The following is an 18585-nucleotide window of genomic DNA, read 5'->3' as shown; positions in this document are numbered from 1 at the left end:
TTTTATGTTTCAGTGGTCTACTCCTATGCGCATTATTATCCGCATAATGGATTTAAAAGACATCGATATTATACTAAACACAGGAAAAATTAACTTTAAAATTTGAAACTTAAAGTGAGTGGAAAAAAAATTAAACGGGTGTGTTATAATGTATATTACTCAATTGAGAATTAGTTAGGCATAATTTATCTACCTACGTATATGTGTATTCATCCGTGTTGCGGCTTTCGCCTTGTTACAAAAAAAGACTAAGAAATTTCATGGATGGATTCAACGGAAATCATTCATGGACGAATCTTTTTGGGATTATTCTGGAAAAAGAAAGCGGTCCAACGTGTAAATTAGAAAACGATAAATGTTGAATTTTAATTTACAAGCATGAGTCAATATAGAAGATATTCATTGTAGTTGATTTTATCTTGTGATATATGTTGAATCGCTAATAAGTTATTTTTTCTTTTTCTTTTTTTTTTGTGTGTGATTGCAACAGGTACAATTTTTGTGTCTAGTTTGTTTTTAGAATCTTTTTATATGATACTTATTGATTATTAATTCTTAAGAAGAAGATGAATGTGGTGTATGAAAGTATATAACAAATTCATTATGCGCACAAATGCAAATGAAGCTCGAGAAACTTTTATGCAATGAAGGAGGCCATAACAATGAGAGTAACTAGTTTAACCTTCCTTCCTTTTTTTTAATGCTCTTCAGAATTTATAATTATAAATATCGTAATATTTGTAATGCGATATTGTTCTAATTAGTCGTTATAATGTATATACTCTTGTATAAATAGAATACCAATAAATGAATCTGATATTGTTTTTTTGTTTTAAATTGATTTTATTCTAATCTTTCTTTATATCTTCAATTTTATCCATAGATTGAAATTTTCTATAAAAAAAGAAAATATGTAGATAATTAATTGATATATACCAGAAGAAATAAGAAGAATGAGAAATGAGAAGAAATTGAAAAGAATTTATCGTTATCTATCTTAGTTAATATAAACGAATATAAAGAGTAATGAACGACATTCACGAAAATAAAGCGTCTGAAGCAACATCCAATCTCGATCTCCTTTTATCAACCTTCACATTGAGTGCAATGAACTTTCAATCTTAAGTAACATCGATTCTTCCCAAATATCTTATACTTTATATTTTATATCCTTTCCTTATATATATATTTCTTTAATTATATTTGATAAAACATTCAGACGTATGAAATTATTATATAAAATACTTTTTAAAATCTAATTATTATTTATACAAGTATTATCAATTTTAAGAATTTTGAAAAAAATGAAATAAAATAAAAGTATTAAAAAGTTCTTAAAAAATTCGTGGATATCAAAGAATTTATGCTTTTTATATATCTATAGATTTTGTAAACGGAAAGAATATAATATAATATAATATAACATAATATAATACCGAAATGCAAAAGTTCTCCTTTCATTTGTGAAAGATGGAATATCATGGTCGCATAATTTTAGTCATAAACTCACGTAGCCATCGATGAATATAGTGGGTCACTGGATCACACATGTTGGTCCGTGCGTATCCACGCACACAGGTATATCCTCACGAGGGAATCCAGTAGCAGGATATGGAGAGAAACGGCGTTTGACCGGTCTTCGATCGTTCTGTCCATCTGTCGGCTCGCAAAGGGCCTTTGATACAATCGCAAATCGACTTTCCTATTATCGAATTCCTTTTCGGCTGATTGTAACAGATTTACAAAAGTGTCATGCATCATCGAAACAATTTAACGTTGTTAACGATAAATTAACATCGTTAACATCGTTCTTATGAATATTAATTCTAAATTTAACATTTTAATTGTTCGTACATTGACTTTGATTTGAAATTGATGTAAGATTGTATCGAAATAGACTTCGTGTTATCTTTTCTTTTCTCTAAAGGCGTCTTTGTCAAAGTACCGTTTCTGGAAGACGTTCACTATACATGACTTTACTTCTTTAAGAAGAAGTATGTATACAGGAAAAGAAAGTAAACTAAAAGAAAACTTTTATAAAAAATTTAAAAATTTGAAAAAATTTTTAAAAATTAAAGAATTTTTAACAAAATATTAACATCAATGATAATCTATTAATTTATTTTTGTATCTACTTTACTACCAACTTTATCTGTTGGAAAATATTTAGAAAACGAAGAGAGAAGATAAAAGATGAAAAGATATCTATTTGATACAATTGTGATACAATTAATTTTATTACGGTTTGCTTGATACTTTGCGTTGAAGAATCATAGAATTTGAAATTTTTATGAATTTCGTGGAATCTATGACTTTTCCCGGTTACATTCCGCGTTTTGAAGCAGCTGTTATCCATCAGAGTAGGAGGAACAACGTTTCGGCCTTCGATGATACGTTCGCCGGTTGCGAGTATAAATGAAGGACAATGACCTAATTGTGTGCAGAACACGCAGTGCTTCCTCAACGTCCAATCATCGCACGCGTCAATTCATGTTCGAATATTTGTGATCATAACTTCCGGTATATGTATATATGTATATATATACTTTTTTTTTCTTATTTTTTTATCGCTTTCCATTTTTTTCTCTCAGTGAAAACAAACAAGTCAGGGGATAAATCTGAAAATAATAATTTGTTCATCACGGAACTTTATTGGAAGGCAAAACGATGAAGGTAAGCTCATTTAAGGTCACAAAATAGAATTTACAGTACATTATTCATTAATAAACTTTCATTTTCAAATTAATAATATTTAAAATTCAAATTAATTTATATTTATTGTAATTTTATGAATTTGATATTTGATAATAAATTATGTGATTTTCTTTGATTAAAAGCAATACTGTTGTATTTTATTTCATTGTTATCGTTTGATATCTTTAAAAATAAAATATTATTTATCTTATTATTATTTTAAACATTATATTTTTCTATCACGATAATTAAATCATTAAATCATCTTAAATGATCATTAAATCATTTTAATCTTTTTAAATTATCTTTAAATTATCTTTATTATTTAAGTTTTCAAGAAAAGTTCTGAAACTTCTTTTTATAGAATAGATAACTTACTTTATGAATATCATTTTATAAAATTGTTAAATTAGCTAGAATTGTTAGTATACAATTTGACTAATTTTAGGAATATAAGTTATGTCACGGTATTCTTCACATTGTATCATGACGAATGAATATACAAAGATATAGTTAGTATGATTGAAAAATCAAGTTAATATGTTCATCTATCCAATATAGAAACTAGTTCCGTTATAGTATACAAAAAAAGAATAGTCGGTCAATGTCTGATTATTATCATTAACGGGAAATAACTAGATATTTCTCTATTCATTCTTGAGAAAATATCATCTTTATATAAAAAAAAAAGAAAGACGTATTTGCACACTAGAAAATGAACCGACATTTTCATTAATAATAATTTTATATTATAAAAATTAAATTCATAAATTAATTATGCTACTCTGTATGAGTAAGAACCAAATTAGTAACTTTAAATTTTTATATAAATTTCAATGAAATAAAATAAAAAAAATCAAGTAAAATATTATAAGTAAATAATAAACTCAATTTACCTTTTTTATCTTATCAATCATTTAAATTTTCTCTCATATTAAATTACTTCATGCGTTTTCATTTATCATGCACTATAATAAATAAAACTATAATAAATCATAAATAATAAAATATTAAAAAAAAATTTTTTAAATATATCTTCCATTAATGTGTACTCGAGAAAGAAAATCACTCACCGGAAATGCAATTCGAGCGAAAACGAACCATAATCGTTACGATATAACTTGTTGCATCCGCGGTCATCATCTCTCAATCCATCGGTGCCGGATCATTATTTCCAGGTTCGACTATTTTCTTTTCGACCTCGCTCCTCACCTGGCTTCTTACTACCCTCGCTTTTCCTACCATCGATGTAGCACACCGTCCCACTTTATCCGCTAACAACTCACAGCACTTCTCTCTTCGGTTTCATTGCCAGTGCCAGCGTTTCTCAAACTATAATTGTTTAATGCCACAATGAACATCCATTGTCACGGTCATTGTTACGATAGTTCAACATAACAGATTACGAATTGGCGTTGAATACAAAAACAATTCGTTTGTAATGTTTTAGTAAACAATGAAATTTATGTCGTAAAACTGCAATTAAAAATGTTTTTTTATTTGTTTTCCTTATTAATTTCAATAATTTATTATAGAGTTTATTCAAATATTAAAATAATGTGACTGAATAAAAAACAAATTTTATCGAACTTTATTCAAGAAGATTTAAAGATCATTGATTTACATTACATTGCACGCATTTCTTTTATATATATATCTCATATATATATTTATATTATAATCGCAAAAAATGAAACTAAGTTCACGTGTTAATATGCGAATATCGTAAGATAAGTTTGCATTTTTCAATTTGTCATGTCACATTATTTATTTTATACATATTTCTAACTTACGGAAAATAATTTTTCAAATTTAATAGCATTATATACATATAGAAATTAAGTTAAATGCTGAATTTAATAAAAAAATTTAATAAAAATAGAATAAAAATAATAAACGTTGATAAGAAGACCTTTAATTATAGTAATTAATCCATCAATTTTTCTTCAAACTTCACTTGAAACATAACAGACAAATCAATCTGTTAATTTTAGACGACAAATTGGATGTGTTGGCTATTGATCGCATGTATCTGCCTTGTCGAAGCTAGATACAAGATTAGAAGACCCCCATTGCCTCCCCCACAGCCTCCTAAATTGATGTTCAAAAAATCATGGCCAATTACTCATCGAATTTCGGTGGGAAATACAATGCATATCAATGGAAATTTCCCATTGAAACGAATAGCTCACAAACCCTCGAATTATAGGTGAATCTTTGAGAATACATAGAAAAAATACATTTTTCATCGAACGTGAAATTTTCTCGATCTATCCCTTATTCCAGAATTCGTCGACCTCCGATGTTCAATGTGCCATCTACCATTTGGAAAAATCAGATTCCAATAAGAACTTCTTTAAATAATCATGCGGTTTTACCACAACGTCCACCAGTTAAAGAGTTTCATACCGTAAATAAAATGCCGGAATATAGTCCTGAATACAGACCGGAAGCTGCTGTTTTACCACCGACCCATAGAGGCGGTGTCGATGATGATAAGGGACCAATTCATACGATTCCTGCACCTAATCTGAGTCCCATGGATAAGCCTTTCAATAATGAAGTGAATATAGAAGAAAATTCACGTCAACAAACAACTGATGCTACTTATAAAATCAATCCACATGGTTAGATTCTAAAATAACAAATTAATGATTATTTTTAGAGATTTAATTTTTTAATAATTAAAAATATTTTTTTTCTAATTTTTTTTTATATGTATTTGTTTTATAGGCTCTTTATTACCAAATTTTGATCTTGCTACTATTAGCACGAGTTTAACATCGCAGAAAACTGTAACAAGTCCCACTCCAGCTCAACATAATTACGAAGTAACTGAAAGCAATGATATCAATCAAAAAGAATATCAAACCGTTTTACCGACATTCTTGCCTCCAGACTTTGCAACTCTTTCAACATTAGTGAATCCTGATTTACAAACAAATGACGTTTATTTAAATAATCATCCAGCGTCGAATATAGGTCTCATCGGAACAAATATTCAACTCGGGCAGCCCAACCTACCGATGCAAACTAATCTTCATAGTTCATTGCATGTTGGTTTCCCTGGTACCGCTGGTCAGACTCCATATATTATAAATCAACAAATACCTGATCTACATGTTGGTCATCCAGCTCCTGCAGGACCTCCGCTTTCAGCAACTCAACTTTACGATCTTTTAAACAGCTTTCCTCAAAAGATGCCAGAACAATATCAAACAGGTATCGTCATTCAAAATGTATCGTCATAAACTAAATTAAAATATAGAGAAAATATACCATGTTTTTCAGGATGCGAGATAGAAACGTTTTCTAATAAGTTTTATGCGTGTTAATAACCTCTTTTATGACACTTGTTGCAGAGTATGTATTATTTAACGACCGAGCAAGTGTAACACTTTCGTATTAAACATTTTTTTATAATAAACGTATTATAACATAAAATTTCTTTCTAATAAATAAAAAAAGTAACTTAGAAAGATTAATTAAAAAAATAAAAAATTATATTATTAATATAACTATCGTATGCTATGTATACTTATATTTGATAATATCGATCATATCGATTTAAATTGACATCGAAAAGGTTAACTTTATCGATATGGAATATCGACTTGACCAAATTGCTATTTAAATAATTAGATAGAATGAAACAATTTTGATTTCAGGTCAACAACCACAACTTCAGCAACATATTCTTCAGCAACAACTTGGTCAATTCTTTCAACCTACCAGTGTAACTGGTTTCTCACAGCCTCAGATGCAATCGTTCAATTACGATGAGCAAGATAATAAGGAGCAGCAACAGCAGCAGGTCTTGTTCAATCAAGATTACATCGCTGGAAGAGTCAATACGAATTACAATGTAGGACCGGAGACTTCCATAAATGATGAAGAAAGTGCTGGTTTGCAACAAAACGAAGATCTCACTTATATTAGTGATGGAAACGAACAATTAGAAAATAACATTGAATACGAGGAAAATAACGATCAAAAGGATCAAACGACATATTTTAATAAAGTGGCTAATGATGATGGAATTTCTACGCAATTTTATACGACACTACCTAATCGTGAAGCTGCAGAAAAATTGGCAGCTCTAGCAGCTGCTGGAAATGTTAACAGTCAATTGATTGGACAATTGCGAAAACAACAACAGCAACAAGAGAATGTACAAAGTGAAGAAACTATACCACCTAATCACAAAAATGAAGAATACAAAACAAATGAGCGAATTAATAATGATCGTTATAATCAAAAGTATTATCAAGGTCATGTTCAGAATCGACAAAAACAACAATACAGTCAGCAAAAACATGAACAGTTACAATATGAAGAACGTCAGAAAGAATATGATAGGCAACAGAATCATCAACAAAATATTTACAATAACAAACGACCATTGAGAATTATGGTGCCAGATGAAAATGATTATAGCAATACCGAACCACAAAACGATGAAAAAAAAGAAAATACAGAAATTGAATACGAGTATGAGAATGATGAAGCGGATATTGGAAATTCGCAATCGTTCGATGAAAGATCGTCTTATGATCAATCAAATCCTGAGTTTGGATCACGTTTGAGTCCCAAGACTGGAATATAAGTTTTTTTTTTTTAAATATTGTATATATTATTGTACGTGAATATTTATTACAATCCTATTTATCAATTAGTTTTATTTTTACGGGGATTTAATTTATAATTAGATGAATGAATAATGAATAAGATTTTTTTTGGATGGAAAATAGAAAACTTCACATTGTTCTTTACTGACGAAACGTCTTTTTTAAGATTATTATATTTTAAAATTATATTTTCAAATTACTACTTTTATATTTTCATAGATGATATATTGAAGATACGCAAAAGATTATTTTAATTTATTTAAATATTATTTATTATTAGACGAAATTATTTGTATTTAATTGTGAAAAAATGGATAAAAAATATTGCCATTGATTTAGAGAACTCATTTTTTATTTCAATCATTGCGCATCACCAACCTGAATTACATTTATATATATGTACATTTATATATCATTGAGGTAATCTATTTATATGGTACAGGAGTCATTCTGGTTATAAACAAAAATCTACGGAGATTCTATCTTTCAAGGATCGTTTTTTTTTCCGTTTCTTTTCTTCTTATAAAATTTGCCAATAAAACATCATAAGTACATACAGTAAAAAATACCTTATAAGAAATATATCTGACCAAAGTTAATATTATCATTGCACTTACCAAAGAGTAGAGATTAATCTTGAAAAAACAAATCTCGCATGAACGAAAACGAAAATACTTTAATTATTATTATGTTTAAGTATTCACAAAATTTGAAATGACATAAACTGACGATAATTTATAAAAGAATACTACTATGATCTATCCATGAACCATGGCTTGCCATTATTTGTAAGCCGTTTTGTAAGAATATCGCAACCAGTTTCGGTAACAAGAAGCGTGTGCTCAAATTGTGCCGACCATTGACCATCTGCGGTAACTGCTGTCCAAGTATCGGGCCACATTTCGTCTCTCCATGTGCCTTGAGATATCATTGGTTCAATAGTGAAACAGTGTCCTGGTTTCATAACACCCACAGCTTTGTTTTCTAAAAATAATGAAATCAAATTAAATTAAAAAGTATAGATTTAATATAACGATTATAAATACGATATTTACTGGCATAGTGAGGTACACTTGGCGCAGTGTGGAATAAACGATGAATTCCATGACCGCAATAACTACGTACTACGCTAAATCCATGCGCTTGTGCATGTTTTTGAATTATATTTCCAATTTCTCTATATTTTTCTCCGGGTCGTACAATGTCTATAGCTTTTGATAAACATTCGTATGTAACTTCGACTAATTTTTTTATTTCAGGTTTCACATTACCGACTAGAAACGTTTCATTTAAGTCACCGTGAAAACCATTATGATACACAGTTACATCAACTATAAAAAAATAAAAATTGTGACATATTATTGTACTTATATTGAGTTTATATTTTAAAAAATGATATATTATAGTACCATTGCAGATATCTCCATCTTGAAGTGGCCTAGTATCAGGAATACCATGGCAGATTACTTCATTAACAGAAGTGCAACAACTAGCTGGAAATTGATAATAATTCAATGGAGATGGATAACAGTCTCTTTCAATGCAAGCTTCATGAACTGCTTTATCTATCTCAGCTGTTGTAACACCTACATCACAGGTACGTGCAGCTTCATCCAAAACTTCTCTTCCAAGCTATAACAAAAATTTTGATTTCATTTTTTTTAATTATAAAATAAAATTTTTTTCATCATTAAAAAAGAAGACAAAAATATTCTGAAAAAAATTAAAAAATATATAATTATAATAAATCTTTAATAATTTTCTACCTTACAAGCTACCCGCATGCCCTCAATTTCTTCATCATCAAGAATTTTTATTTGGGCAGAACCTCGTACTGATTGTTCGCTCACAGATAACCCAGTAGGATGCGTAGCATAATCCGGACGTTTAATATGTTCGGGTACTTCACGACGTGGTTCTCTCTTAAAAGGGCGTAATTTACCAGTATAATGATAAAAAGGCCATGGATTATATTCACCAGAAGATTTGTCTCCTCCTGTTCCCTCTAATAAGATAAAAATTTTTATAAATTATTTTATAAATGTGCTTTTAAACATTTATTTAATCAAAATTATATTTATAATTATAATTATAATTATTTATTTTACGTAATCATTAACAATTAACTCACTCGCTAATTGATGAATAACTTTGTGCGTTTTCCAACTTCGTTTGAAACAATCCTATAATAACAAAATTTAAAAATATTAAAAACATATAATTGAAGAAATGATTAAAAAAACTTTTCGAAAAATCATATTATTATTCTAATTCTTTTATATGTACATATAATATTTATTAACAATAGTAGTATCGATTATTAACAATGCTGTAATGTAATCGCTATAAAAATAAATCAAAATGCATCAAAGAATAAAATTTATATTATTATTAATTAATTGGCATACGATATATATTTAAATATTTAATATATTTATTTTTTAACTTAACCTACAAATATACAGAATGATACTAACTTGAGTGCAGAAATATGAACCTTGTATTCCAATTTTCAAACAAGTTGGGCATTGAAGGCTGGCTATAGTTTTACAACCTGGAGTTTCACACATACCAAAAGTGAGTGCCATTTCTCTTGAATCTTTTTTCGAAATTTTTACGTGACGTGACTCGACGAACGAGGCACGAACAAGAAGAAGTAATTTGAGACGATCCTGTACTGCTTTACCGATAGATTTGTCTATTAATCTATCATGAACGATAAAATATCTAAGATTTATCGTTTATTTAGCAGCACGATATATATACAACATCAAATCAACACTTATTTATATATATTAATATAAATTTTAATAAAAATAAATTCATTTAATTATAATAATAATCGATAATTTTCTGTATTGTTTAAATAGTAATATGAAAGTATTATTATTGAATCAACAATTATATCATTGCATTCTATTTATATATTAAGAATAAATCGTTCATTAAATATTAAGAAAAATATAAAACAATCATCAATTTTATCAATTTAATTGAAATTACTATAGATACGCTAGTAATTTTTGTTTTCTTTATGAAAATATATCACTATAGAAATTTGATATTAAATATTATTCGAGATATTCATGATTAAGATTTTATTATTTTTAAAAAATATAATTAAGTTATCAAATGAATATCGTGGTGATTTTATGGAATTATATATAATTCAATTTTTCGCGCCAATTTGAGTGAATAATGAACTATGCAACTTTAACCAATCAAAAAATTGTTATGAGAATCGGCGCGCATGCCCGTGACATGGCGTCAGTTTGCTCTTAAAAATCGTGACGACAGAACGAATTACACCGAAATTGTGTAGAATTTTTATTGATAGAATAGTGTATTACGATTTATCGAGTATCATATTCGTGATTTCGTTAATTCGTTGATAAGTGTTCGTATGATCATTTAATAAGCGTTATTATAATAAAGTTAAATAACGTTTTTTCTCGTCATGTGATACCGCTCGTCTATTTGAAAGTTAAAGTTACTGGTAGTTCGTATTATAAGTGTGATAGTTTATGCATACGTCACAATGATCAGAAGACGACGTGCTAACTTTCGCATCAAAAAGGTATAATTATTTATTTTTTTAAATATAAAACATAGTTTTACAGTTTTATTTTTACAAATTCTCATTTCTTTTTTATCTATATATATCCGTATGTTCAATGTTTCGTGTATTATTTCTGTTTGTTTTCATTTTATATTCAAGGTCTCGAGATAAAAAGATTTGTTATAATACAACTTTTCTGCGAAATTCGCGTTCGTACTGCGACAGATTCCTTGTCGAATTACCAAACAAACTCCCCAATTTGTAATTCGATACATTGAAATCATTAGACGACATATTATTCAATTATTGAAAATTATGACGCGTTACGTATGTGTAGGCTATTTATATATGTGAATACCGTAAAATGCATGTATCATATGTCTTTTGCTATTTTTTAAATATAAGAGTAGATAATATACAAAGCTAGATGTATCTGTTAATTATAAATAAGTAAAACAAGGTAGGTTTTCGAATATAGTATTTTTTTTTAATTATAGATTATTATATTATATTGTTATGTTATATTTCTTAAACAGAATTTCTTAATAAGAAAATTAAAATTTATATCATTTGACATTATATTCTTCACTTTTAATACATTTAAAAGTTACCAATGTCAAAAGCATACGACTTATCTTTGGTCGATAATATATTTGATATAACAATTATTTTTGTGCATAATAATATATCGATATTCGCAAAAAAAATGCGAAATTATTTTTCGAAATTACAATCAATCGTTTTTTTATTTTTATTTTATTTATATCTCATTTAAATTATTACATGTATTTTTTGATTAAAAACTGAATTATCGACATCGGTAAAAAATTGTAACTAGATTATAACGCACTCTACAGTAAAGAACAAAATTTATAATTGAATAATTAAAAATAACGAACATATAAATTTGCATACTCTGATAGAGTTTTAATGAAAATGTTTTCCTTCTAATTAATAATTCTTTACGATTAAAAATTAATAATGACATTTAAATAAAATAATTTAAATGTCAATACATTATTATAATTGTGTTTAAAACAAATATAATTCGTAAAATCGAGCTTACAGTATTCTTTGTATCTCTTAATTTCTCATTTACAAACGATTGAAGTTGTACAAAGGTATTTATCGTTACACGAGCGATAAATTAGCCAATGAATAGAGCCGTGTGTGCTCGATTTCTCTTCCTTTTTGCGCGCAGAAATATAGTACTTCTGCGAAATCAGACAAGGTGCGCCTATGGAATTTCTTCGTAAAAAGATTGGTCTTTAATTTTTTTCTTTTTTGAGACTTCAGTACCATTTATTAAGCTACATAAAGGTTCATTTGTAAAAGATCTCTCATATCGAATTTGCACGAAATCGAATGAACAAGACCAATCCTAGAATAAAATAACCAAAGTGGGTTATTGCATGTTCCACATGCATAAAAATGAAGTTTTACTATAACTCCATCTTTCTCGTAATGAAATTCTTTCTCGTCGAAAAGAAGAGCACGCGTGTGTTTGAAAACTAAAACATTTCACGTGAAAATTCAATTCTCGTTAAAAATAAGAAAAAAAACAATTTCTTTTATTTCCAACAAGATTGATAGAATAAGTAGTGATTCGTGACTCCCATACACGGTATTCTATCAAACCACATCGTTACGCGGCTTCCACGTTCCATTACTAGAAAATATTCAACCGGAATGATCGATTTGAATATCCTCTCGTAAGTTCGCGAAGCTACCGATAATACCGGAGATATACTTCCGCCTCGGTGGTATTAAGATAATCTGACCCTCTCGTTCAGTGTTCTTCAACCTCGTTTCCGATTCAAAACGATCTCTCGAAGATCTCTCTCGATCGGAACGACGAAATTCGGAGAGGGAGAGGGAGAATTTTTAATTAATCAATCTATCAAATTACACGGAATATTACTACAAAAAAGAAAGAAAAAAAAGACGAAGGTATTCCACTTCTTCCAGTCTACTAAAAATTTTCCACGAAATGATTCATCAAAGTTGTCGACATCTCCCCATTAAGAATCGAAGAGCACTGTGTCGTACGAAAGTTCCTCGTATCGCGACCGGCAAACATCGCGTTTCGAATATTAAACTTATCTCGAACGACGATATCGTTAGACCCCGCAAATGATGTTTAGCCCCATTCGGGATCTCCGCCGTTCTGATTTTTTTCCTTTCTTTCTTTCTTTCTTTCTTTTTCTTTTTTTTTTCTTTTCCATCTTCCGCGGTATCGGCGAAACGAGTCTGTCTAACGAGAGACGCAGTCTGGAGAGATGAAAGCTTCGACGCGCATCTAATCGGCTTCATTATGCGCGCAGTAAAGAGTGCATGTTAACGCTGATTAATTACTCGTTGGCAGCTTGTTTAAACGAGCACAGCGGTACTTTTTCGTTCTCTCGGTCGTGGAGAGAAGGTTTCTCTCTTCCTCCGCGTCGCTTCCGCCCCCTTTTCTTTCGCCATTCCTGCCTTTTCTTCCGTTCTTCGGCCACACCGCCGACTTTGCCGCGGTACGACACGTCGTCGTTAGACCTGAGAATGAATTAAAATCACAATGGAGCTTGTACTCCTCCGTAATACTTGGCTCGCTGGGTATATTTGCTCGGCGACCGCGAAGTCTCCAAACGAAGTATTTGCGCAATGATTTCACGGACGAATAAAAAGGGAGGGGGGAAAAAAGGAGCAGAATATTCATTCTTTTTTTTATCTTCTGATTATTTATTGCAATCCTGTTTAATTACTACTTAATTCCTTTTAGATAGGAAGTACGCGTTTCGTTTTTTCAATTAACGTAATGCGAAGATTATCGTTAATCGAAACTACACTTCTATAACCTAAAAAAAAAAAAGACACCGTTTTTTGGCATCGAAAGAGCAGGAACAATTTCGAAATCTTTCGCAATTAACAATTCAATTACCTTGCTCCGTAATCCAATTACCAAACTATCACCCGAACACCCATTACGCGATCCAACTCTTCGACCTAAGAACCAATCGACCGGATGCACTTATGGCTAATTTACTGCGCGAATTACACCGAAAACGCATCTCTCTCGTGAATCTTTCTCCTCCACTGTTCCAAGACGGAAGGGGGCGGAAAAAAAACTTGCTCGTTGAGATCGATTCTATCCGCCACCGTTCTATCCGCGTGCCAAGAATACTTAAACGATGCTCGCTAGCCGAACCGATCCGCGCAAGTGGGGAGACACGCAGAGTGGAAAAGCGGGTCTAGGAAGGGACGAGGGGAGGGATGGGCTTAAACTCTGCGATTTTAATTAATGTCGCTCGATCCACTTTGCACGGGCACCCTTCTATCGAACCCGCGGGATCTTTCAATCGCGTGGAAACTTTCCACGTTAATTATTTCCCCGTCGAACTCGGATTGCATGGACACGAGAGGAGGTGGAGAAGGAAGGAAGGGGGGAAGGGTGGACGTTTTCCACGTTGGACGGAGAGGATCGAAGGAAGATTAGAGAAGGAAAACGGGGGGACGAGGGAAAAGTGGGGAAAGTTTCGAAGGATCGGTTTCGAGCGTGGCGATTTTGGAAAATTTGGAAAATTTCGAAAGAAACGATAAATTTGTAACGTTATTTATTAATGTTAATCGTGCTAGTTTCGCACTGGTATAGGGATATGTATTCGGAAGATATAGACATCGGAATAGTGGAGAGGAATCAGGTGTGCAAGAACGGAATTTATTTTTCTTCTTCTTCTTTCTTTCTTTCTTTTTTTTTCTTTTTTATCGAATATCGATAGAGGCTATCACAATTATTGCAGCACGAGATATGTTATTGACTTTATACGTAACGTTTCACGTGCAGCTGTGGCCACGAACACGTAACTTATTGCTCCTAATATTCCCCTCCTTAATGATTTTAATTAAACGCCACTCGTGAATCTAGCGGTTCGTTAAAATACTATGCCTTAGTCGTTTGCAGTTAATCCTCCTGAATTGTTACTCATCATTACCATATTACGCTCGAAATATACAATTATGCAATAATCTATTACATTCGCAAAAGTTCGTCGATCAACCGTGCAGCATTACGATTGCGACCACGATATTTCTTTCGTTGGAAAAACGAGCGAATTTTTCGAATAATGAAAAAAAATAATCATTCGGAATTTTCGGATTCGAGTAAAATATCGCGTAAAAATATCGCGTATCGATCGAAACGGTGACAATTGTGCCCCTGTAAATGTACACATATATACGAACGTTTAAAAAAAGGAAGGCTGGTTTGTCCCTTCTATTCGCTATTCGCCATTTAACCATCGGTAACGCGTTCAAACTCTGATTCATTTCACATGCTGATCGCTCGTTCGTTTTCCATCGTTCCGCCCTTGTATAAACGTTGCACTGTTTCGTCCGTTCGTGCGTGATGTTAACAGAGAATTCGGTTTTTCCCTTCGTACCTTCAGAGATTATTCTCGTGGAGGGTTTCTGTGCAGCGTCGACATGCACTTACCCTCGGATAGACAGGCAGGGTTCCTAAAGGGTGATCCCATGACAGTAATCCGATACTTGACCGATACAGGTCGTTGCGTGGGATACGGAACACGTGTTTCCGTGGGCGACGGGCCCCGCCACTTTTGGAATATTTATCAATATGTGTCCGAAACCGACGCCACTACAACCGGTCACCGTTCCTCTGCCAAACGACGCCTTTTCGAGGCTGGCCAATACCGGCAAACTTTCCACAAGTGTGCGCGCACACAGCAAATAGAAGTTGCAACGATGATTTACAATCCCTGGAAACGGTATTCCATTCCCGTGTACACCGGTTAATTTTTTTAAATCCAATTGCGCGAATGTTACAATTGCGTTTCATTTTCTTTCGGGCGAAAACTCGCGGAAAATCGTCCCGGACACGGTGACGGGATATGTAAATTCGTGACACGAGGATTACCACATGTTACGTTGGATGAATTATAGATAGAGAGGGGGGAGGAAATGTTCGATGTGCCGCGAATATTCAAAGCGTACATTCGATTTTTACTTGTTGTTTGGATCAGCGATTGTCGAGAAGTGGTGGAAAAAAATTCCCTGCGATTTTTCGCGCGTTCGCTTTTGAATTTTTCAACACCATCCGGTCGATCTGAATCCGATCCAATTTCGCAGCGCGAAAGAAAAAATCTATACATCCGAACCCTTTTCTTCTTTCCTCTCTTTCTCTCTCTTCGACTGATTGCCGAACGAAAGGAGGAAGGAAAAGAGCGTTTTCATCGCGACTAGAACAACGAAACTGAAAGCGACTGGAAGCGAGGTGATAAAGATAGAGAAGCGTTGTTTTCGGTCGGCCTGTTCAGGGCTCGGTGGTGGCCGAACGACGGAAGCTCGGTCAGTGTCTCGGCCACCCTCGTGCCGTGCACGTTTGCGAGGGAGGAGACCGCTTGTTCCCGGCATCCCCTCTAGATATACATACGTATCCCCCTCCTCCTCTATCCCTCTCTCGACTTAATGCCAGTACGAGCGCGCGCTTTCGAACGACGCGTCGTGTCGGCCGCGAGGGACGATCAGTCTGTTCTCCACGTTCTCCACGCAAGGACGATCGCCGCCGGCAATCCGTCCCTCTGATCTGTGACACGAACTTTGACCCGCGCTCCCGCTGCCTTCCTCGCGATCGCCTTTCTTATCGCGCCCCTCTCTCTCTCTCTCTCTCTCTCTCTCGCCCCGATGACGTACGCCCCTCAACTTCCTCCAAGATCGGCTCCCAACATCGCGCGCAGTAGCGATTACGTTTTCGTCCGAGGCAACCGTGTTATTCGCTCGCTACTCTCCATCATCCTCTTACTCATCGTCGTGTGACCGCGCGAATAATACACATCCTCTATCGATCTTCTTCGTCGTTTCTTCGCGCGTTCTTTCTTCAAGTTTCTTCGGTATACGAGCGCGTGTGTTGTGTAATTGATCGGGAAAGGGTGGACGAATTCTTTTTCTTTTTTTCTTCTATCCCCCGCGGCCGAACGTGGAAACGAACTCGTTGGATCGATTCGATTGGCGACAAGAAAAGGCCGTTTTCGTCGCGACACGCGGAGACGAAAGTTGGGAGGCATGTGATCGGTGCCATCCTCCCCTCGAGAGAAAGTTTTTTCCCGCGTTTCGAGAGTGGTGGTGGTGGTGGTGGTGGTGGTGGTGGTGGTGGTGGTGGCGGTGGCGGTGGCGGCGGTTTAGGCGAGTGGAAGGAGGAGGATCGCGGACGAAGGACTGGGAGGGAGGAGAGGGTGAAAGAGGGACAGTGGCAAATGCGTTGGTTTAGGCGGTAGTGGTGCGGCTGGTCTTTTATGGCCTAGGGTGGTTGCACGGAGGGGGGTGGAAGGCACACTCGTCGTTCGGGACCGATATCTCGACGATATCGAGATGAGATTGCTGCCGTTGATCTCGATTATGTGTTTGGCGAGGCGATGCGCCGATTGCCGGGCTGTCGATTCCAACGCTGAGAACTCGTTTGGAAGGCAGGGCCGCAAATTCAGCGTGGACGAGCTGTTGAATACGAGATTCCCCCACGGTATCAGCGACGACGTGGACGTGGACGTCTGTAAGGCGGGTAAGCGATTCGAATTCTTCTCCCCCGAACGAATTCTCCCTTTCGGGATTCAGATCGATATTGGGAAAACTCCGAGATGTGTATTCGTGTTAATTTTTCATTTTTTTCCGCATCGAGGATTCTTCGCTTTCTTCTCCCGGCCAGGGAAAGTTTGTACCGTTTAATAACGATGTGTGCGCTAGGATTAATATCGAAACACGAGATGCAAGTTTTCGAGATAGTTGCGAGAGAGTTGCGAGTAAATTGTTTCGGTAAGAGCAATTCGTGACTGCAATTGTGTGGAAGAGAGAGAGAGAGAGGGAGAGAGACACGAGTCTGCGTTTCGCTGTGTGAAAATAATAATATAAAAATGTTTACGTTATCGGTACGGTAGCAGCAGCGTAGATAGCAAAGAGATTTTCTTCTTTTCCCGTTGGTTTCGCAATACGCGTGTTACGAAATACGTACAGCTAGCTAATATAGGAGATATGTAATTACAAAGAAGCATCGTTACGCTTGATACAAAATCTGCATGATATTGCAACATATCGGGTTGTTCGCGACCCAACCAAGCATTGCTCGAATATTTTCCTCCCTCTCTCCCTCTAAAATTGATCACGGTGTTTTCATTGTCCCCTTGATAAAAATGCTTTGATGCTCCGGGGACACTTGAACTGTCTCGCTTCGCGCGAAAAACTTATCAGAGTATCGAACCAGTAAAAAAAAAAAGAGAAAGAAAGGTTTCCACACCCATTCCACACCAATCGATATTATTGCCGATGTAAAATTTGGAAATTTCGATTCGTTTTTAAAACTGGCGATTACTTATTATTCGATAATGATAATATCGACGTTACCGTTTATCTTCGACACGAATGAAAGAAGAAAAACACACACACATACACACACACGCACAATTCCCTATCGAAGAACATTCCTCTTTATCTGTCGAACGAGAGAAAACTTTAGAAATCGTAATCGTTTTATTATTATCCTCTTAAAAACGAGAAGCTGGTAGAAACGTTGAAGGATTTCGAGCCTCGGGTTACTTCGAATATCTTATTTCGCACGCAAAGAAGTTGCAGCGTTTGTGATTATAATTAAGACTCTTCTTAATTCTTCCGAATCGAATAAAATTTGTTCAATTTTATTCGACGAATTGTTCTTTACCCAGA

General features: G+C 33.8%; 3 protein-coding genes across 4 annotated transcripts in view; 2 read left to right on the top strand and 1 right to left on the bottom strand.

Moving 5' to 3' along the window:
- The first annotated feature begins 2376 nt into the window (after positions 1-2376).
- LOC107998385 (uncharacterized) lies at positions 2377-7656 on the top strand. The gene is made up of 6 exons (XM_017057636.3): positions 2377-2520; positions 2592-2673; positions 4689-4903; positions 4981-5321; positions 5428-5916; positions 6363-7656. The coding sequence occupies exons 2-6, from the start codon at positions 2668-2670 to the stop codon at positions 7298-7300; spliced, it is 1989 nt and encodes a 662-aa protein (XP_016913125.1). The 5' UTR covers positions 2377-2520; positions 2592-2667; the 3' UTR covers positions 7301-7656.
- LOC107998390 (methionine aminopeptidase 1) lies at positions 7657-10030 on the bottom strand. Its single transcript, XM_017057642.3, has 6 exons — positions 9800-10030; positions 9454-9505; positions 9089-9327; positions 8732-8954; positions 8378-8653; positions 7657-8306 (listed from the first exon to the last, which is right to left on the bottom strand). Exons 1-6 carry the CDS (start codon positions 9908-9910, stop codon positions 8074-8076), a joined length of 1134 nt encoding a protein of 377 aa, XP_016913131.1. The 5' UTR covers positions 9911-10030; the 3' UTR covers positions 7657-8073.
- A 554-nt stretch (positions 10031-10584) lies between these two features.
- LOC107998371 (protein tolkin) overlaps positions 10585-18585 on the top strand; it is a 51297-nt gene continuing 43296 nt past the window's right edge. Inside the window, exon 1 of one of the 2 annotated variants that reach the window (XM_017057617.3) lies at positions 10585-10899. Coding sequence is in view for 1 of the 2 variants with exons in the window: in XM_017057616.3 (XP_016913105.1) it covers positions 17245-17431 (187 nt within the window). In the remaining variant the exon portion in view is untranslated. Of the gene's footprint in view, positions 10900-15322; positions 17432-18585 lie in introns of those variants that run through there. The other variant, XM_017057616.3, reaches the window with a different exon arrangement.

This window comes from Apis cerana, linkage group LG12, assembly GCF_029169275.1.
Source record: "Apis cerana isolate GH-2021 linkage group LG12, AcerK_1.0, whole genome shotgun sequence".
Classification (NCBI taxonomy): domain Eukaryota; kingdom Metazoa; phylum Arthropoda; class Insecta; order Hymenoptera; family Apidae; genus Apis; species Apis cerana.
The sequence above is the reverse complement of the archived record's forward strand: the minus strand, read 5'-3'. Positions and strand labels throughout refer to the sequence as shown.